This window comes from Haemorhous mexicanus, chromosome 13 (assembly GCF_027477595.1).
Source record: "Haemorhous mexicanus isolate bHaeMex1 chromosome 13, bHaeMex1.pri, whole genome shotgun sequence".
Taxonomy (NCBI): Eukaryota; Metazoa; Chordata; class Aves; order Passeriformes; family Fringillidae; genus Haemorhous; species Haemorhous mexicanus.
Genome location: NC_082353.1, coordinates 12,793,646 through 12,810,151, shown reverse-complemented (window position 1 = coordinate 12,810,151; position 16,506 = coordinate 12,793,646). Strand labels below are relative to the sequence as shown.

Sequence of the window (16,506 nt, the reverse complement as noted above, 5' to 3'; positions counted from 1 at the left end):
ATGGGGTAATGGTTGGCAGTGAGCAGGGTGAGCCTCTAGTTCAGCTGCTTTGGTTTGTTTCACAGGATTGCTGGGGCATGGTTCTGTCCCCTCCCAGCTGATTTCTCTTTTGGGAGCACACCTGGGGATAGCAAAATGCATTTAGTGCATGTATAATCACAGAATGGTTTGGGTTGGAAGGCACTTTAAAGATCATCTAGTTCTAACCTGTCATGGGCAGGGACACCTTCCACTAGACAAGACTGCTCAAAGCCTCATCCAGCCTAGCCTTGAACACTTTCAGGGATGGGGCAGCCACAGCCTCTCTGGGCACCCTATGCCAGTGCCTCACCATCCTCACAGGGAGCAATTTCTCGCTATCCAATCTAAACTTGTCCTTTTTCTGTTTAAAGCCATTCCCCGTTATTCTTTCACTACTTGTAAAAAATCCTTCTCCAGCTCTTTTGCAGCCCTTTTGGTGCTGAAAGGCTGAAAACTGAACTCTTCCAACCTGTCTCCAGATGAGAGGTGCCCCATCCCTCGAATCATCTGTGTGTCTTCCTCTGGACTCTCCAACAGCTTCACATCCTTCTTACACTGGGGGACCCAGACCTGGATGCAGTAGTCCAGGTGGGTCTCACGAGAGCAGGTGGAGGGGCAGAATCCCCTTCCTTGGCCTGTTCTTGGGATGCACCCAGAACATGGTTGGCTTTTGGGCTGCAGGTGCCCATTGCTGAGTCAGTCCTGCTCCAGGGACCCTGAGTTCAGGATTTGGATGGCCCTCCACTGGATTTTCAGGGGGCAGGGCTGGCTATAAGGCTACTTTTAGAAGTAGGACAGTAACTTCAGAATCTCTTCAGCCAGAGAGAAGAGAAGGAATGAGAAGTACCAGGAAAAGGAAGAGTGCATGTCTCAGTGCTGGCAGAGAGTGGCACTGACCAGGGGCCATGCAGAGCAGCTGAAAGGAGCACCCTGGGCTCACAGAGCTGGGCTCCAGCTCCAGCCCAGCACACAGCCAGGGAACAGGGGCCATGCAGAGCAGCTGAAAGGAGCACCCTGGGCTCACAGAGCTGGGCTCCAGCTCAGGCCCAGCACACAGCCAGCTCCATCGATATCCCCCGGAGCCCTGGGAGGGAGCCCAGCCCCAGCCTGCCCGCCCTGCCCGCCCTTTGTTTTTATCCACGTTCACGGAAAAATTATTTTAGATCATCTCATCATTTTAAACATTTGGTAAGTGTTAATATACTTTCAGCTCAGTGGAAATAATCACCATATGGCTGTAAGATTTGCCATCTGTCCAGAGATGCTGGAATACAATTAGTCCATGTAGTCCATTTATCAATCTATAAGTGACAATATTCACAGTCCTGGCAACTTGGGCTGCTGACAGAATCAGCACTTGCATAGGCCTACCTGTCTGCCCTTATTACATCAATATATAAATGAGATGGAAAAAATCCCATCATTCAGCTGTGTCCTTCACCCTTGACAGAAAGGAAAAAAGTCTATATCAGTGTAAATGAGACCGAGGAAATGGTATGCCTTAATTTTTGTAGCACTAATTGGATTTTTTAATGTCTAGTAGACCTTAATTTCATAAGGCAAAGCCAGATTTAAGTGCAGTCTTTCAATCAAAAAATACCAGCAGGACAGAGTATATCACAGGCAAGAAAAAATGTGATGTCCTCTCCTGTTGTATTAATTTCTGAGGCACAAAAAGCTGAATACTACAAACATGAGAGAAGTCATCATTAGCATTATACAGGTAAGAATTCATTTCCAGGGTTTCTTGTTTGACTTCAGAAAAGCAAGAAGAGAGTTTTTCAGCAGAGTGAATATCTTTTTTTAAAAGGTCAAGGCCTTTTGGTTTTAAAACTATTAATGATCTGACATTTTAAGAGTTCTGACTTTTGACTGCTCTTGCCAATCTCTCCCCTGGCCTGTGTCCTAGCCTGTCCCCTCAGGACTGTCACCTCCTTAAAACTGGGGTTAAATTTGGAATAGCTAATGCATATTGAGAAAATAATTTGAATGTTTTATTTGGTTTTGCATATTACCCAAACTCATCTTGCATAGTAAGTTTATAAAAGGCTTGTGTGCTATGTTTTGTTTATTCTACAAATTTTCAGCCAGCCCATGCTAATTTTTGAGACTCTGCTGACAGGAAAATACAATTTTTTTGTTGTATTTGCTTTTTAACTGTAATTGTGGGACCTGCATAGCATGAAAAATGCTGATACTTGAAATTAAATGCTTTCATACCTCAGATTTTGTATAACCTGTGCATAACTCACAATGTTAGAGGCATTGGTATGCAGAAATCAGAAGTGACAGGGAACAGGTCTATAGGGATCAGAAATAGGTGTCTGTTGAGGTTCAGGAAGGTCTGGGGTAAGTTGCCCCCAATATTAACTGCAAACATGTACTCTTTGCAGTGCAGGCAGGTTGCTGAGATTTAGTTTTGTGGGGTTTGTGGCAAGGGAGGTGGTGTTTTTTTTGTTTTGTAGATACTGTGTTGCTCATGAATAACCTGATGGTTAAGTTTTTCAGGTTAGTAGTTCTCTCTGAAACTCAGGAGATTGCAGAGGATCCTCACTTTTGCACCAGGGCTGCTGACAGCTTTTTATACCAACAAATAATGTACATATCTGAGATCTGTACTGTAAATCTGACGGCTACAGATGGTGTTATATTTTTAAAGATCAAAGTGAATAATGTTAGCTTCTAAATGTTTGAAATTTCCTTTGTATTTTTAACTTGCAGCAGAAGAAATGTGTCATTCTGTTCCCTTATTGGCTGCTAGGAGATCCACAGTGCCAGGAGCTGTGTCCCCCAGCTCCTGAGAGAGCTGCTGCCTGTGTGCAAGCAGCAACCAAAGCACTCTGCCTGATAATTCTGTTAGTCTGTTAAAATCACCAGAAAATGGGATCTGCTGCTTTTCAGATTGTCTAGTGTAGGCTGCACTGAGTGGGGACTGAGGCTGGCTCTGGCTGTGCCTCTGTGCCCAGCACCTTGCCCTTGCCCACCTGCAGGGTCCCTGTGAGCACAGGGGCTGTGCTTGCACTGGAACCTCCCTTTCCTGTTTTTAATACACTGTCTTTGGTGCTCTTGACCACATCTGGTGATTTTTTTTTTTTGTCTTTTGGATGATCTGCTCTAGCAGGAGGCTGGTAAGATCAAACCCATTTAAACGTGGCAGTGCTGTTGCCAGCCTGGTGTTCTCAGCACAGGCAAGTCAGCACCTGCCCTGAAAACCCAGTGTGGGCATTGCTTTGCATCTTTTTAATCTCTCACAGAGCAAATTGCTTATCCTTTAATTGCTTTTAATTTTTACATCCTTAAGTTCCATTAAAGACGTGCAGCCTTGTATGAAGCCATCTGTTGGCACCCTTTTCCTTGCAGTCTCATGGAGTGCTCAGAGCTGAGGGTGTTGTCAGCCCAGGTGCCCTGGCAGCAGCCTGGGTGGCAGTGTGTCCCAGCACAGGGCACAGCCGTGTCCTGCCCGTGCTGCTGGCACGTGGTGCTGGCCACCAGGGCAAGCAGAGCCCTATCATTTGCTTCTGACCTTACAGCTGGTAGAATTCCTTATTTGATCCTTCAGGCAGCAGATCAAAAAGAGTTATACAACTTGTTCTTTAAACTGAACTGATTGGCTTTTTTTTTTTCCTTCCCTAGTGTAAGTGGAAGAAAAGCCTCAGGGGAGAGCATTTGAATAGGGCATGGGAAAGCATATCGATAATTACATGCATGGATTAGTGCACAAAAGCACTCCCCTCCAAGGATTTGCTTAGTGCTGTGCTGTTTGAAATAATGGAGTGTTTAATCATATTATTTTGCAATACTGAGGCTTTGATTACGCCACTGATTGAAATCAGCTTTTCAGGTTGCTTTGTGTGAAGATATCCTCATCAGCCATGCAAATTCCTATAGCATGGGAGGAGAAAAAAGTCATAAAGATGCTGCCCTGGTGGTGTCAGTGGGTTTTACATGCACACACATGGTCTTTCACTCCAGTCTTCTGTTTGTAGGTATGGTGTTTTGATCATACGTCCTCTGACATTTGCTCTCTTCATTTTGTAAATAGACATGAAATAGCCCATGCAACCTCAAAGTGCCCTGAGCCCTCTGCCATGCAGAAGTACAAAGAATTAAAAGCAGTGATAAAGATTCCACTACTGCATTGAAGGAATTTTCTGCTTGTTTATAAAGGCAAAATAAATTCCTTCCCAAGGCCAGCTGCATGGGGTAGACCTTGGTGCATGCGGGCATGCCATGATCAGAGCTGGGCATCTGGGTCATCTCCTTGTGCCCTTGCTCTGTGCCAGGATGGAGACTGCAGGGAAGGGAGGGAATGTGCTCCTGAGACCTGCTCTCTCCACTCCAGAGTTTACACTTTCAATTTACAATGGCTTTTCTCCCTGAAATATTACAATGCCAACATTGTGCCGCAGAGGAGGCTGTGCTGAAAGCATTAGCTCCACTGGAGCTGGGGTGAGTGCAGAGGATGTCATTTTTAACCAATCCAGAGCAATAGGATGGCTCTGGGGAGTGTTCGTGTGCTGATCCAGCTTCATTTGTCACAAGGGTGGGAGAGGTGCTGGCAGTACACAGTACAAGTATTTTTTCCTATTTGCGGAGTTTGAATTCACACCTTTGCAAATGGGAGAGTGGTAACATTACTGAGGTGCAGATTTATGGATCCCCTTTAAATGTCATCTCAGAAAAAACTGAAATGATCAGTTACACCACCAGATTCATACACATGTGCCTCAAGTTGTTTTTTTCCAATAAGTAACCTTACCTATGGAGGATTAGTTCAGGGTCCTCTCAGTTCCTGTCACTTGTGTATGAGTGTTTATTCACAGTGTCTTGAAAGGTTAATAGACCTCTGGAGATGGCCCCAAAATAATGTGTGAGCTTTCTCAGTGCCCAAGTTAAGCCTTTTAATTTGAATATTGGCTTTATAAAGGCGCAGTGGTGTTGTGAGACCTCACAGATGTTACAATAATTTTCATACTGAGAGCTTTTTTACTGAAGATTTATTATTTTTGGATTTACTGAGCTGCAAATCAAAAGTGAGTTTAATTGATGTCTGTGCTTTTAACAGACAATTCTTTAGCTAGCTACTTTTATTCTAATTTTTTTTGTTCAAGTAACTGTAACTATTATGTTCCCTAAAAATGCAAGAAGCACTTTTGCTAATTATATTCTGTTGAAATAATAATGCCTGTAAATGAAGGGAGCTAAAAAGATGGATTTTTTTGCACAAATTTCATATATTTCTGCAGGTGAGTTGATATCAAATTTAATATCAAGTGGGCACCAGAGAATCATGACTGGGTATTTGAACGAGTTTCATGACCTTGCTCTTGATTAACACTGCTGCCATATTCAGCACTTCAACCACATCACGAGGAGCTTGGTCTGCCTGTAAAATAGGAATTTCAAGACTGAAAAGAAGGACTTTGAGTAAGTTTTATTTTTAAAATAGCTGTTTGTTTCTCGTTCTGTCTCTTTTAGGGGCAGTGTAATTTTTGTCCCATCAGCCAGGGTTTTCCAGAAGTCATTCCCTGTACCACTTTGGGAGGGAATTCTACCTGGGCTTGACTGGCAGGCACTGACAATGGCACTTTCAGAGGTGCCTGCATGATTTTTGGGTGTTTTTTATACAGAGAATAAAGAGCAGCAAAACCTGGGTGCAGTTGCCCACTGCTAACCCAGCCCATCACTCCAGGCCGGTTCTCCCACCCCCGTTTACAACTGATAGTAAATCCTCCCTCTCTCTCAGCCCTTTACTGCTGGGGTTATGTCTCCATCCTTACAAGCAGCTTTTGCTGTGGAAATGAGTGTGAGGAGGAAGGATTGTTTGCCCTGCAGGAGCAGTGGGAGCTGCAGGCTGGGGGTTTGCAGGCACCCCATCCCACCTTCCTGCACGGTGTGGAGGAGCAGCTGCCAAACGCTCTGAGAGCTTCTCTCTGCTCTGTACACACTATTAATTCTTTTTTGTTGAGTGGTGAATATTCAGCTGTTGATTTAGCCTTTTGAATTCACACAGCCAAACACTGCCCTGGGTAGGTGTGGTATAAAACTGCCCTGCAATGATAGTGGGAGCAGAGCTGCAGGGAGGAGGGGAGGTGATGGATTCTATTTCCAGGCTTGCTGGTGGCTCTGTTATCCTGGGATGCCATCCCGCTCTCCATGGCTGTTTCCTCAGGTGTAAAATGGAGCCATTACCCACCTGCTCTCCTCATGCTGAGTTTTGCACCTTGCAAGTTGAAGCAGGCTCTCGTTGCTGTGCTGGTTGTGTGCTCTGGCAGCCAGCATCAGAGCCTGCCTGTGGCAGCTGATGGGATCTGAGTGACCTGGATTCATTAGCATATGGCATTTGGGAAGGGAATGAACTGCCTGCCCTCCTAATGCCAGTTTGCTGCTACCACATCCAAAATGGCACAGATTTGGTGTCTGCCTGTCCCCAGCTCTGTGTGCTGCCCGTGCTGAGTGGGCCCAGGCCACTGTGCTGGTCTGGCACTGATGGGTGTTGAGGTGCCAGAATCTCAGGCTGGGCTGAGACAGCTGAATTTGCTATTTTTGTAGCACAGGGGGATGAGCTTGTCTTGACTGGAGTGTGTGCAGTGAGGTCAGAAGGGATCCTTTAACTTCATCCTTGGTCATCATTGAGAAACTCGTTTGTGTGGTTCTCTTTTTTTCTGAGAAGATTTGATCCAAGATGGCACAAGTGTTGAATGCAGAGAGGTAACAGGTTGGAGGATAATGAACTCTAATTTTTTGCTTGGAGCAAAGTTTAATATTGTGTATAAACTGCAGCCACTGTGCTAATTGCTGTGTGTGACACCATGAACTGCAACTTCTCCCCACAGCAGTTCTGTCCTCAGCACAGGCCTGCCTTTTTTTTTTTGATTTTGGTGTTTTGGGGAGAGGGGTTGGTTGTTTTTCAAAGTTTGAGATGTGCATGTTTACACACACACAAGTGAGTAGAGTTAATAGATAAACTATTTTCATGGGTAATTCTTAGGCATTGTAACTGGCCTGGACTTTCATCAAGATGAGTATTTCAAAAAGGAGAAAAATTTCCACCCATGATCTGCATAAATACAAAAGGCACTCCAAACTACAACATATGTACATAGAGGATTAATTCTTTTCAGTGCACTGGGAGGCAGTAGTAGCAATGTTCAATCCAAATAACTCTTGGCACCAATTTTATCATGCTGTGTTTGGCAAATACAGATTTTTGTATTGTGACCAGTGATGGGGGATATGTCACAAAGTAGGATTTAGCATTTGCATCTTCTCTTTTTTCTTGAGAGATCCTCATTATCTAATACTTGTTACAGCAAATCACTGCAGATCTGCTGGCACTGTCAGGTATGATAAACTCAGTGTGTGCATGATGCTGGTCTCCAGCAGGAAGCACCACGTTCCAAAATCTCTGCAGGCATGTGCATCCTCCACCAAATGGCAGATACATGAAGACATGTGCATTTAAAAAATAGTTTTATTGCAATTAGACAGTTAATGCAAAGTTGTCTGCAGTTAGTGTGGAGAGAGCACAGATAATCCTGTGCTGTAACCAGGAATCCTTATCCCAGAAATGTTGAGTGATCTGCTAGTGGAGTTTTAAAAAATGTGTAATTAGTGGTTTTGCCTCCAGTGGAGTACCAGAGCTCCTGTCACAAATACCCTTGATGTTCCAGATCCTACAAAAATTATTTTGTCCCAGTTGCTTCATGGCCAGTGCATCCACCTGATGTGCCCTGGGCACTTGGTGCATTTAAAGGTGTCTGGGTGCTGATCCCACAGGCACCCGTGTGAGTTATGTTTATTTACTAGCAAAAAGGATTGCTGGAGTACAGAAGTGTTCACTGAGCAGTGCCTGGTCTGGAGCTGGCTCCTCATGGCCCCACACACAGGGATCCAGGATCCCTGGCTCTCCCAGGTGCCACCCAGCTGGAGCTGGCTGTGTCACGGCTCCCTTGGCCACCAGCATCCCACAGCCCAGAGGATGCTGGCTGCCAGTCAGCAAGGACTCTTTACAGCTGAAGTGATGTAAATCACTGGTTGTGCTCGTGATTCAAGTGATAAACAAGGAAATTTGAATGAAATAATTTGAACTTTTCCTAAGTGAGAGCTCATTGCCGTTGATTAGGAAGAGGAATACAAAACACATGGCTTGCAGCTAGTCCCACACTTGTAGAATTTGGCATGGTTGTATATTAACCAGAAAGTGATACTGTATCTAACACAGCTGTGAAGCACTTAGTTAACTGGAGAATCTTGTGGCTTGCTTTTTAAATTCTTTGGAAAAGGTTAATGACATTAGAGGAGAGTGGTTGTTTTTCACTTGAGATTTTGCTCTTATGAAGCAAGGACAGGAATTAAAGGTCGACTAAAATGTGTAAAACCATGACTTGAAAATTGCAATTATATTTATAAAACATGCTTGCCAGATTTAATAATGAAAAATCATTTTCTGTCTTAAATTATATTACCAGGTAAAGAATTATTAGTGTGATTTTCTACTATTCCTGTTCGACTTTTCAAGCAGCTTTACTCTGAGCAGTGGATGTTAGTGTCAAATTGATTTTTAAACAGTTGGGGTTTTTTTAAAGAGTATTTAATCAATCATTAACAACTTTGGTTAAAATTCATGAGATTTTAAATATTCATAAATTCTCTTTGCCTTCATGTGCAGGTCCAAGCCCGGCTGGCAGTGCTGCTGCTCCTGCCTCCCCAGGCAAGCTGGCAGCTCACAGAAGGACCAGCTCACAGGGCTCACACCATGCAGAATGTGCTCTGCAGCCTCCAGTTAGCATTGCTGTTGTTTTATCATAAAAGCTGATAAATCTCTGATAAAAGGAAAAGGAAAGGAACCCTGAGAAATGAAATCATTCCTCTACCAGTAAAGGGTTTTCTTGAATGTAGAAAAGTTACAAGTGAGTAAGAATAATCATTCTCAATTTGGAGCTCTGTGAGGCTGTGGTGAAGGGTTTTAAAAGTACATAATTTTGCATTTCACTTGAAAATTGAGTGCCACAGTTTCACAGTTGCCTGTGTGTGGTTCAGTGGTCAGAGGGGTTGGGATGCAGTGGGGGTTTCCCCCGTGCTGAAGCTGTGCCTGGAGCTGGTCAGTGCAGGTGGCTTTGCCATCCTGCTGTGGTGGGTGGGAACGTGGTGGCACCAGCTGAATGGTGGGCTCTTTGGGCTCCTTGGGGCACAGAACTGCAGCAGGGCACACCCAGCCACAGAAATGCATCTTCTTTTTTAGTTATGGCAAGGCAACAGCAGGAGATCCAGGAGGTTGTGTTCTGGGGGGCTTCCTCTTTTTTAGGGCATCAGAAATGGGTCTGGGGGCTTTGCTGACCTGTAGAGGCACCTCTGGCAGGAAGACCAGAGGCCAGCTGGCCCTTCCCAATCTGAGTCCCAGCTTAAGGTCAACAGATCAGCTGCCTCAAATAATTTAAAGTGTTTAAGTTTGCACATTGCATTTTCTTATTTTTAGTATTTTATCAACTAGCACGCTGTCACTGTGACGCAGAAAGACAAAATGCAGGTGGGCTTTTTTATTGTTGATGCTCATAGGATTAGAGACAGAGGTTTTGCCTTTACTTCTTAATGAAAGCATGAATGGAAAGATGGATATTTGCAGCCCTGGGCTTCACTATCCATTGATTTATCCCCTTGGATGGATGTATACAGCTCCTGCTTCAGCAGTAGCAGCTTCAGTCAAGTTTCCTGAACAAATAGATAGTTGTGGGGCCTTTGCCTTCATTCTACTTTTATTGTCTCCAGATTTACTTTATGTGCTTACTGCCCCTGCTGCAGAGCAGCCAGGCATAGTTTTAACAGTGCTTTCTGGTGTAGTTAAGATAATGTAACAGAATTAAAGTTGTTTGTGAAATAGGTTTTTATGGAGGATAATTCCTAACATTTAGACTACAATATTGGGTTGTACTACCTTGGTTTTAGTAGAGTCAACTGAAAATATAGAACTTTTTAAAGGCAAAAAAATTCCAAATTTTTTTTTTCAAGGAATGTACAATTTTTAAAGAGAGTAAACAGCTTGGGGGAAACTTCCCCTCCTTGAGTTTGTTATTACAGACAAACTCCATGGCCTCTGTAGGTGTTACAATGCTAATCCTGTGTAATGGATAAGGAAAGTATTTAAAATGTTAAGGAAACCTGCCCCTTCTTTCCACCCAGCTGAGGATGGCATTGATACTGGCCTGTGAAATGAGAGCTGGCTTTAGCAAGTTACTGATAAGGGAGAACTGAAGCAAATGCTACTCTTTGACAGCTGTAATATGACAGTCCTATTGTAATTTCAATTTATTTTGAGTAAGTATTTTACATGGTTCAGCACAGCTGTCTGTCCAGAAAAAAAAAAAAACTGCAAGCCCCTGGAAAAATGTAGAACTTTGTGTAACTCTTGCAAGGAGAAAATCACTCTTTCATTTTCTCCCTCCTGAGGCCTTGCTGGCCTTTGCAAGTTCATCTTTCCTGAGCTAATTGTGCTCTTAAATCACTTCATCTGTTTGATATTTGCAAATTTACAAAAACCTTGAATTTAATTTAAATTTCTGGGTGGTAGCTCCATTGAAGTACCATTGGTTTTGGATCCTGTCATAGTTCTGTCAATTACCTGTTCATAGGTAATTCATCATTATTGATGTCATATTTTGTATGGGACAAGAATGTATCGAGTGGTACACTTAATATAAAACATTATATAGTGTAGCTTTTAAAAACCAAAAGCATGAAAATGCATTTAACAACTCAGTAGAGCTTGCTTTGCAATTCACTTCTACTGCTAAACTTGGATTAGAGGTATGGTTGGTGGTGAATTTAGTTTTATGGCATTTAAGAAAGGGTTAATTCTGATCTTTAACCTAGATGACTTTGTATGTATCACATTTGGCTCTTTTGGTCCTGAGTCTTCTCTCCTTTTCTGTGTGATTTGCTTGGTCACACCTTGAAGGTAAAACAAAACCCCTCCATTGGGTGCACAAGTCTTCTTGAGGAGAAGAAGCCTCTGAGGAAGGCTGGTGTTTGGGAATGGGATGTTGGGGTGCTACATCACCCTCTGAGAGCTGGAAGGCAATGTCTGTATCAACACTGGAGTTTGGTTCTCTTTCTTTTCCCCCTTCACTTCCCAGGTTGATTGACTGGTTTGCATCTAATGAAATTTTCATGCCCATCCACAGAACAGTGGGATTCTGAGGAGAGAGATGAATATTTCAGTAATTATGCCATGCCTGTATGTCACTGGGGTCCTTGGTGCACCCACAGAGGAGCCCTGGCTGTAGGCAGCAGTCCACAGGGATGGCAGCAGGAGCTAATCCAGCTGGGGGGGTTTGCTGCTCTTGGCAAAATACGTGGATGGGGAAAGAAAGAAAGAATGCATGTGAATGTCCTTTGCTGGAAATAAGTATTTGAGGAATAGATGGGTACTGAGGTCGTTTAACATGGGGAGAAAAAAGCCAGTTGTTTCTTGGGCTATGGCAGTAACTTTAGGGTGCTGAGTGTCACTTGGTGATGCCAAGGTGACAAAGGTACTCGAGGCTGGGCAGTGTCAGTGCTCTGTCTTTTCTTTTGAGGGATTGCCAGGTGCTCTCTGCCCTGTGCTTTCAGTGTGCCTGCCCAGGGCTGGGCTGCTGGGCCGTTTCACCTGCCGCCGACTCACGCCTCCGTTTCTCCTGTCCCTCCCTATTCCAGAGAACAGCCCATCTTCACCACCAGAGCCCATGTCTTCCAAATTGACCCCAGCACGAAGAAGAACTGGGTTCCTGCAAGCAAGCAGGCTGTCACTGTTTCCTACTTCTATGACAGCACGAGGAACAGCTATCGGATTATCAGCGTGGATGGAGCCAAGGTAGGAGTGGGGAACCCCTGTGGGTCTGTGCAGAGTGTGGGACTGGCAGCCCTGCCTGAGCACACACTGGGGCTCATTAAATAGTATAAACACTCCTTTTCTTATAGAAGCCATCAAGGAGACTTGTAGTGATAGTTGGAAAAACACAGGGCACCCTAAAAGTGATTTTGCCCAGCTTAGTTGATTTTATTTCTGATGAGTTTGGCTTCATGATAAGTGAGCTGAGAACTTTAAGTGTCCAAATTGAGTCAGTAGCATGATATCTGAAACTGCCCCCTATATCAGGGTAAGTAGGGCTGAGGCCTTTTTGGTGATAAAAATGTTCTTTTTAAAAAAAACAAGGAGACAGATACATGCAAACTATAGGTTTTAATGTAAATGTTAGCTTCATTTTTGCTTTTGCCTGGCTGAACTATTTACAGTTTAGTACTTAATTTTCTTAAGCTTTCATACTGGAGTTCATCAGCCTTAGGTGACAAGTTAGGCATGAAGGCTCTTCCTCCAGCCTTTTTTGTTAATTTGTTTTGCCTTACCAGAGAGTGTGCTCAAGTATTTGCTCTAAGAATCCAAACCAGTTGGTCTGAATAGGTCGCTCAGACAACTATTTTTATTACAAACCACATTTATGCCTCTGATTAGTCCCTCCAAAGTCACTTGATGGGTGACAACTTTCCCCTAGCAAACCCCAGTCAGAGGTATAAATGAAAACATTTTGCTCATGTACAAAAATTTCCAACAGAGCACAAACCACAGGGTAACAAGATGAGTTTACAGCCTTTTTATCTGTGTTCCTGTTTGGATAAGGATGTTAAAATATCACTGTTCTGGGAGATAGAGATCACAGAAATCATCCCTTAATAAAGCTTTTCTATTTGTCATGCCTATTCACATACTTGTTTTTCCAAACATCTCCTGTGCTATATTTGGTTACATATTGGCTTATAAATCTGCCATACTGCCTGCTTTAATTGATGGTAATGTTTCATTGACACCAGTACAGCATTAATATCTCCCCAGTGAGCCCATTCCCAGGAATGCTGCAGTTTGCAGCTGGCACACACAGCCCCTGGGACCTGCTGGGGGAAGCTGAGCCCCCCAGATTTACTTGTCCTGAGGCTGCTGCTGGTGGGCTGGTGGCTTTACAAGCCCTGGCAAGTGCAATTTCCAAGCCAAAGCTGCTGCACTCACAGCAGTGGCTGGCTTAATTTGTGGCTGTGCATGCATGCATTAAGACCAATTAATGAAAACAAAGTAATCACTGTATGTGGGGGGGAGCTGCAGGGGCAGCGTATGGCCACAGCCAGAGGTCCTGCCCAGAGCTGCAAAGGGTGAGCAGAGAACAAGCTGGGCAACCAAGCTTTGCTTTGCCAGCTGCTCAGAAGACAGAAGGAACATTCCCCCCCTGCCCCCTGTTCTAATGTGTCCCAGAAGAAGGTGAGCTTGCCATGATTAGAATTCTCCCCTGGGGCTTCCCAAGCAGGAATCAATTGCTGGCCACTTAAATTATTCCTCTTGTATTGAATCTTTGCTGATTAAAGAATGGGTCAAGAATAGGTGTTACCTTCATGCTCACCTCTGGAGAGTCCTGTAACCCTGCCTGTCCATTTTAAGAGGGCTAATTGGGGAAAAAACCCGGTGTTTATGCCAAAAGAAGTTAAAAGTTGCATTTTTCCCTTCAAACAAACTATTGTTTAGTGTTTTGACCTACTTTTCCAGGCAGAAATGGAACTGGGTAGAACTGTAAGGAAGAATATAGATGCTTCAGATGATGGTGTCCTGCTTTCTGTACATCTCATTAGAATAGTCTTCCATGTGTTGGCAAATACCAGATGGATTAATGTGGGAGCATCACTGTGGGCATAAGTTATATCTGCTTTCAGGACAAAAAAGCTGAAGCTTAAGTAAATGAAGGGACTTGGCCTTAGAAGGCAGGCAGTGATGAAGGATGTGTATCTCTTTCAACTCTCCATCCTTGTCTGCTCTGCAAAGGGGCTGTTCTAACAGTTTATTTTAGACAAACATATATGATTCACATTGGCTTGCAGAGGAATTTCAGGTAAATACAACTTGTATGAAGATTATGTTGGATTAATTTGGGGTTCTTTTTTTTACCTTATTTTTGACATTACATACGAATGAGAAATATTTTGAAGTGATCAAGAATACAGGGTACTTCACTTATATATTGGTCATCACCTGGTTGCATAAGCTTGATTATAGTTGCAGCATTCAGCATGTCACCCTGGGCAGTGTTGAGCTGCCATGTGTGGAGGAGCTTGGAGCTGCTGTGAGCTCTGCTGTGGCAGGGCAGGGGCAGGCTGGGCAGTGTCACCCTGATGAGTTCTTCCCTCCTGATGCAGCACTGACCTGATGGGCTGTGATCCTGCAGGAGTGGCTTCCTCAGGCAGCTGCTGCTGTCCTCAAAGGTCCAGACCCTGTGCAGTGCCCTGTCCTTCAGTCCCACCCTCTCTTCTCCCAGTAGGCACAGCCTGTCCCCATCTCCTCCTTGTCCCTTGTCCCCACACCCCCGGGGTGTGGGGCAGAGGGGAGCAGAAGGATTTAGCAGTGGCCTTAAGGTGGGGATTAAGGGAACTGCTGAGCCCAGGTGTTTAAGGTACCAATATTTGTTGGTAACTCAGTTTGTGAGCCTGGCTGGCAGAGGGGCTGCCTGGCTCTGCTGCCCAGTTGAGTGCAACCCTGCCTTTGCCTTACCCCTGGGGGAGGGAGAGGAGAGTCTGGGTGCTGCACATGGGAGTGGTGAGAAAATGGAATAGGGAGTAGGGTAAAGATAGGAAGCAGGGTGAAGTCTAGGGAGTTTAACTCTTCCCTTGCAGAGGATTATTCAGGAGTCCAATATGCAGGCCAGCCAGGAGAGAGCATGCACCTGTAGGTGCCAGGTTTCTTTCAAATTCTCCCATCCCAATAACAAACCCATTAAAATACCTGGGGAATGAAGTACTGCAGAGAGGAAGCCCTAGATTCAACACAGATTGTACCACTTTAATTCCTTGTGTTTGCAAAGCTAAAGACAGCAGCTCTTCTAATTCCTGTGTCTTTCACAGAAAAACAGGTGCTGTGGACAGGAGCTTACAATTTATAGCAGAAGATTTCACAGATGCCATATGAGAATGTGCTGCATGATCTTAACCAAGATGCCATACCAAACAAGGGAATAGATTAGTATATCTTTTAATTGCCTTATAATTGACTTGTATGTTGTGAAGCAAGTAATTTCATCATGTTTTAAGAAGTTTCTAGCTAGAGGCTAACTGCAGCAAAATGAATGCTGGAGGAAATGATTCAGTAAAATGCAAGGGCACACACTGATTCAGAGTTAATGAGGCAGCCAAGAGACTTCACCATATGAAAGTGCCCAGTGTTGTGGACAAAAGTCAGCCCTGTTGAAAGAAGACAAAATATGGTGATGGTGCAGGGAGAACGTGAACTTGTAAGTGCCCAATTGCTGAGCAGTGTGTGGGGAAAGCCACACACAGGGCTCCTCATTAAAAGTGGCCTACAATGGCTTGCCTTTTGGAGGCAAAAAGGAAGTTTGACAGTGTGAAAATTATGCAGACCAATAACCTCTGTCATCCTCAGGAATAATGCATGATAGTGCCCTGGTTGGTGGGTTTATTTATTTTTTATAAACTGAAATTACGTGTTATCCAAACAGCAAGGAGAAGAGGGAAAGGAATTTGAGATGGAGATATAATCCCTCAGAAACAAGCCTCTGCCCTCTTCTCAGATGTTCATGTTGTATTTCTATAAAACTTGGGATTGTTACAACATCATTTTTCTCTTTTGAGAAATGAGCTGTTAATAAGGAGCATAAAGCTAGCTTAAAAATTAATAGCCAGCAATAAAGTGCATAGTGAGACATACTGAGCTGGCAGCAGCAAAGTGATGCAGCAAGAGTCATCACAGATGCCAGTCCCCAGTTGTCTCTGAGAGATGATTAAACAGATGACTAGAAAAAAATTTAAATCAGGCTTTAAAAAATTACTACATTACAAGAGTGGTTGTGGAAAATACATGATAAAGAAGTAAAGACTGTGTTTCAGAGGAAAAAACCAGTCAGCTGACACTCATTCCCAGTTACTAGTTCATTTAAGAATTTATTACCTGATAATTACCTTGAATATTGGAGATCAGCATCTAAGTTGGACATAAGTATGTGAAAGTATTGAAAGGAGAACCAGAAAAATTGCTGTGCTGGGAAAGCAAAATCAGTGGGTCTGTTTCTGAAGTAAATTGCAATTAGTAAGAATAAGAATATGGGCCAAATGTTGCCAATCAGTATTCACAGAGTGTCCCCAAAGTGAATACAGTACATTATGTGGTGTGATGAAGCTGTTGGATCAAGTGGCATCCGTGCAGGGGACAGTGTGATTTACAGAGGACAATGCAGCTGGCAGGGACACAGCCCCAGCAGCCTGTGGCAGCAGATATTTAGGGAGGTAAGAAGGGCTGCCATGTAAATCTGCTCATATTTGATGTATTCCTGGCTTTCTCAGTTCCTGTCCCAGGGAACTAATTGCTGCCTAATGTAAGAGCTGCCCACCTCTTTAGAACCACACTTTTCTTGTCATGACTGGAGGCAGGTGTCCTCAGCACACAAAGAGGAAATTGAGTTCTTC

At 43.9% G+C, this 16,506-nt stretch overlaps 1 protein-coding gene across 5 annotated transcripts in view; it reads left to right on the top strand.

Annotated features, from left to right (window-relative positions):
• HOMER2 (homer scaffold protein 2) overlaps positions 1 to 16,506 on the top strand; it is a 53,353-nt gene that overhangs the window by 10,848 nt on the left and 25,999 nt on the right. For all 5 annotated transcript variants that reach the window (XM_059858455.1, XM_059858454.1, XM_059858452.1 and 2 more), the window contains exon 2: positions 11,713 to 11,869. In XM_059858455.1, the coding sequence (XP_059714438.1) occupies positions 11,713 to 11,869 (157 nt within the window). The remainder of the gene's footprint in view (positions 1 to 11,712; positions 11,870 to 16,506) is intronic.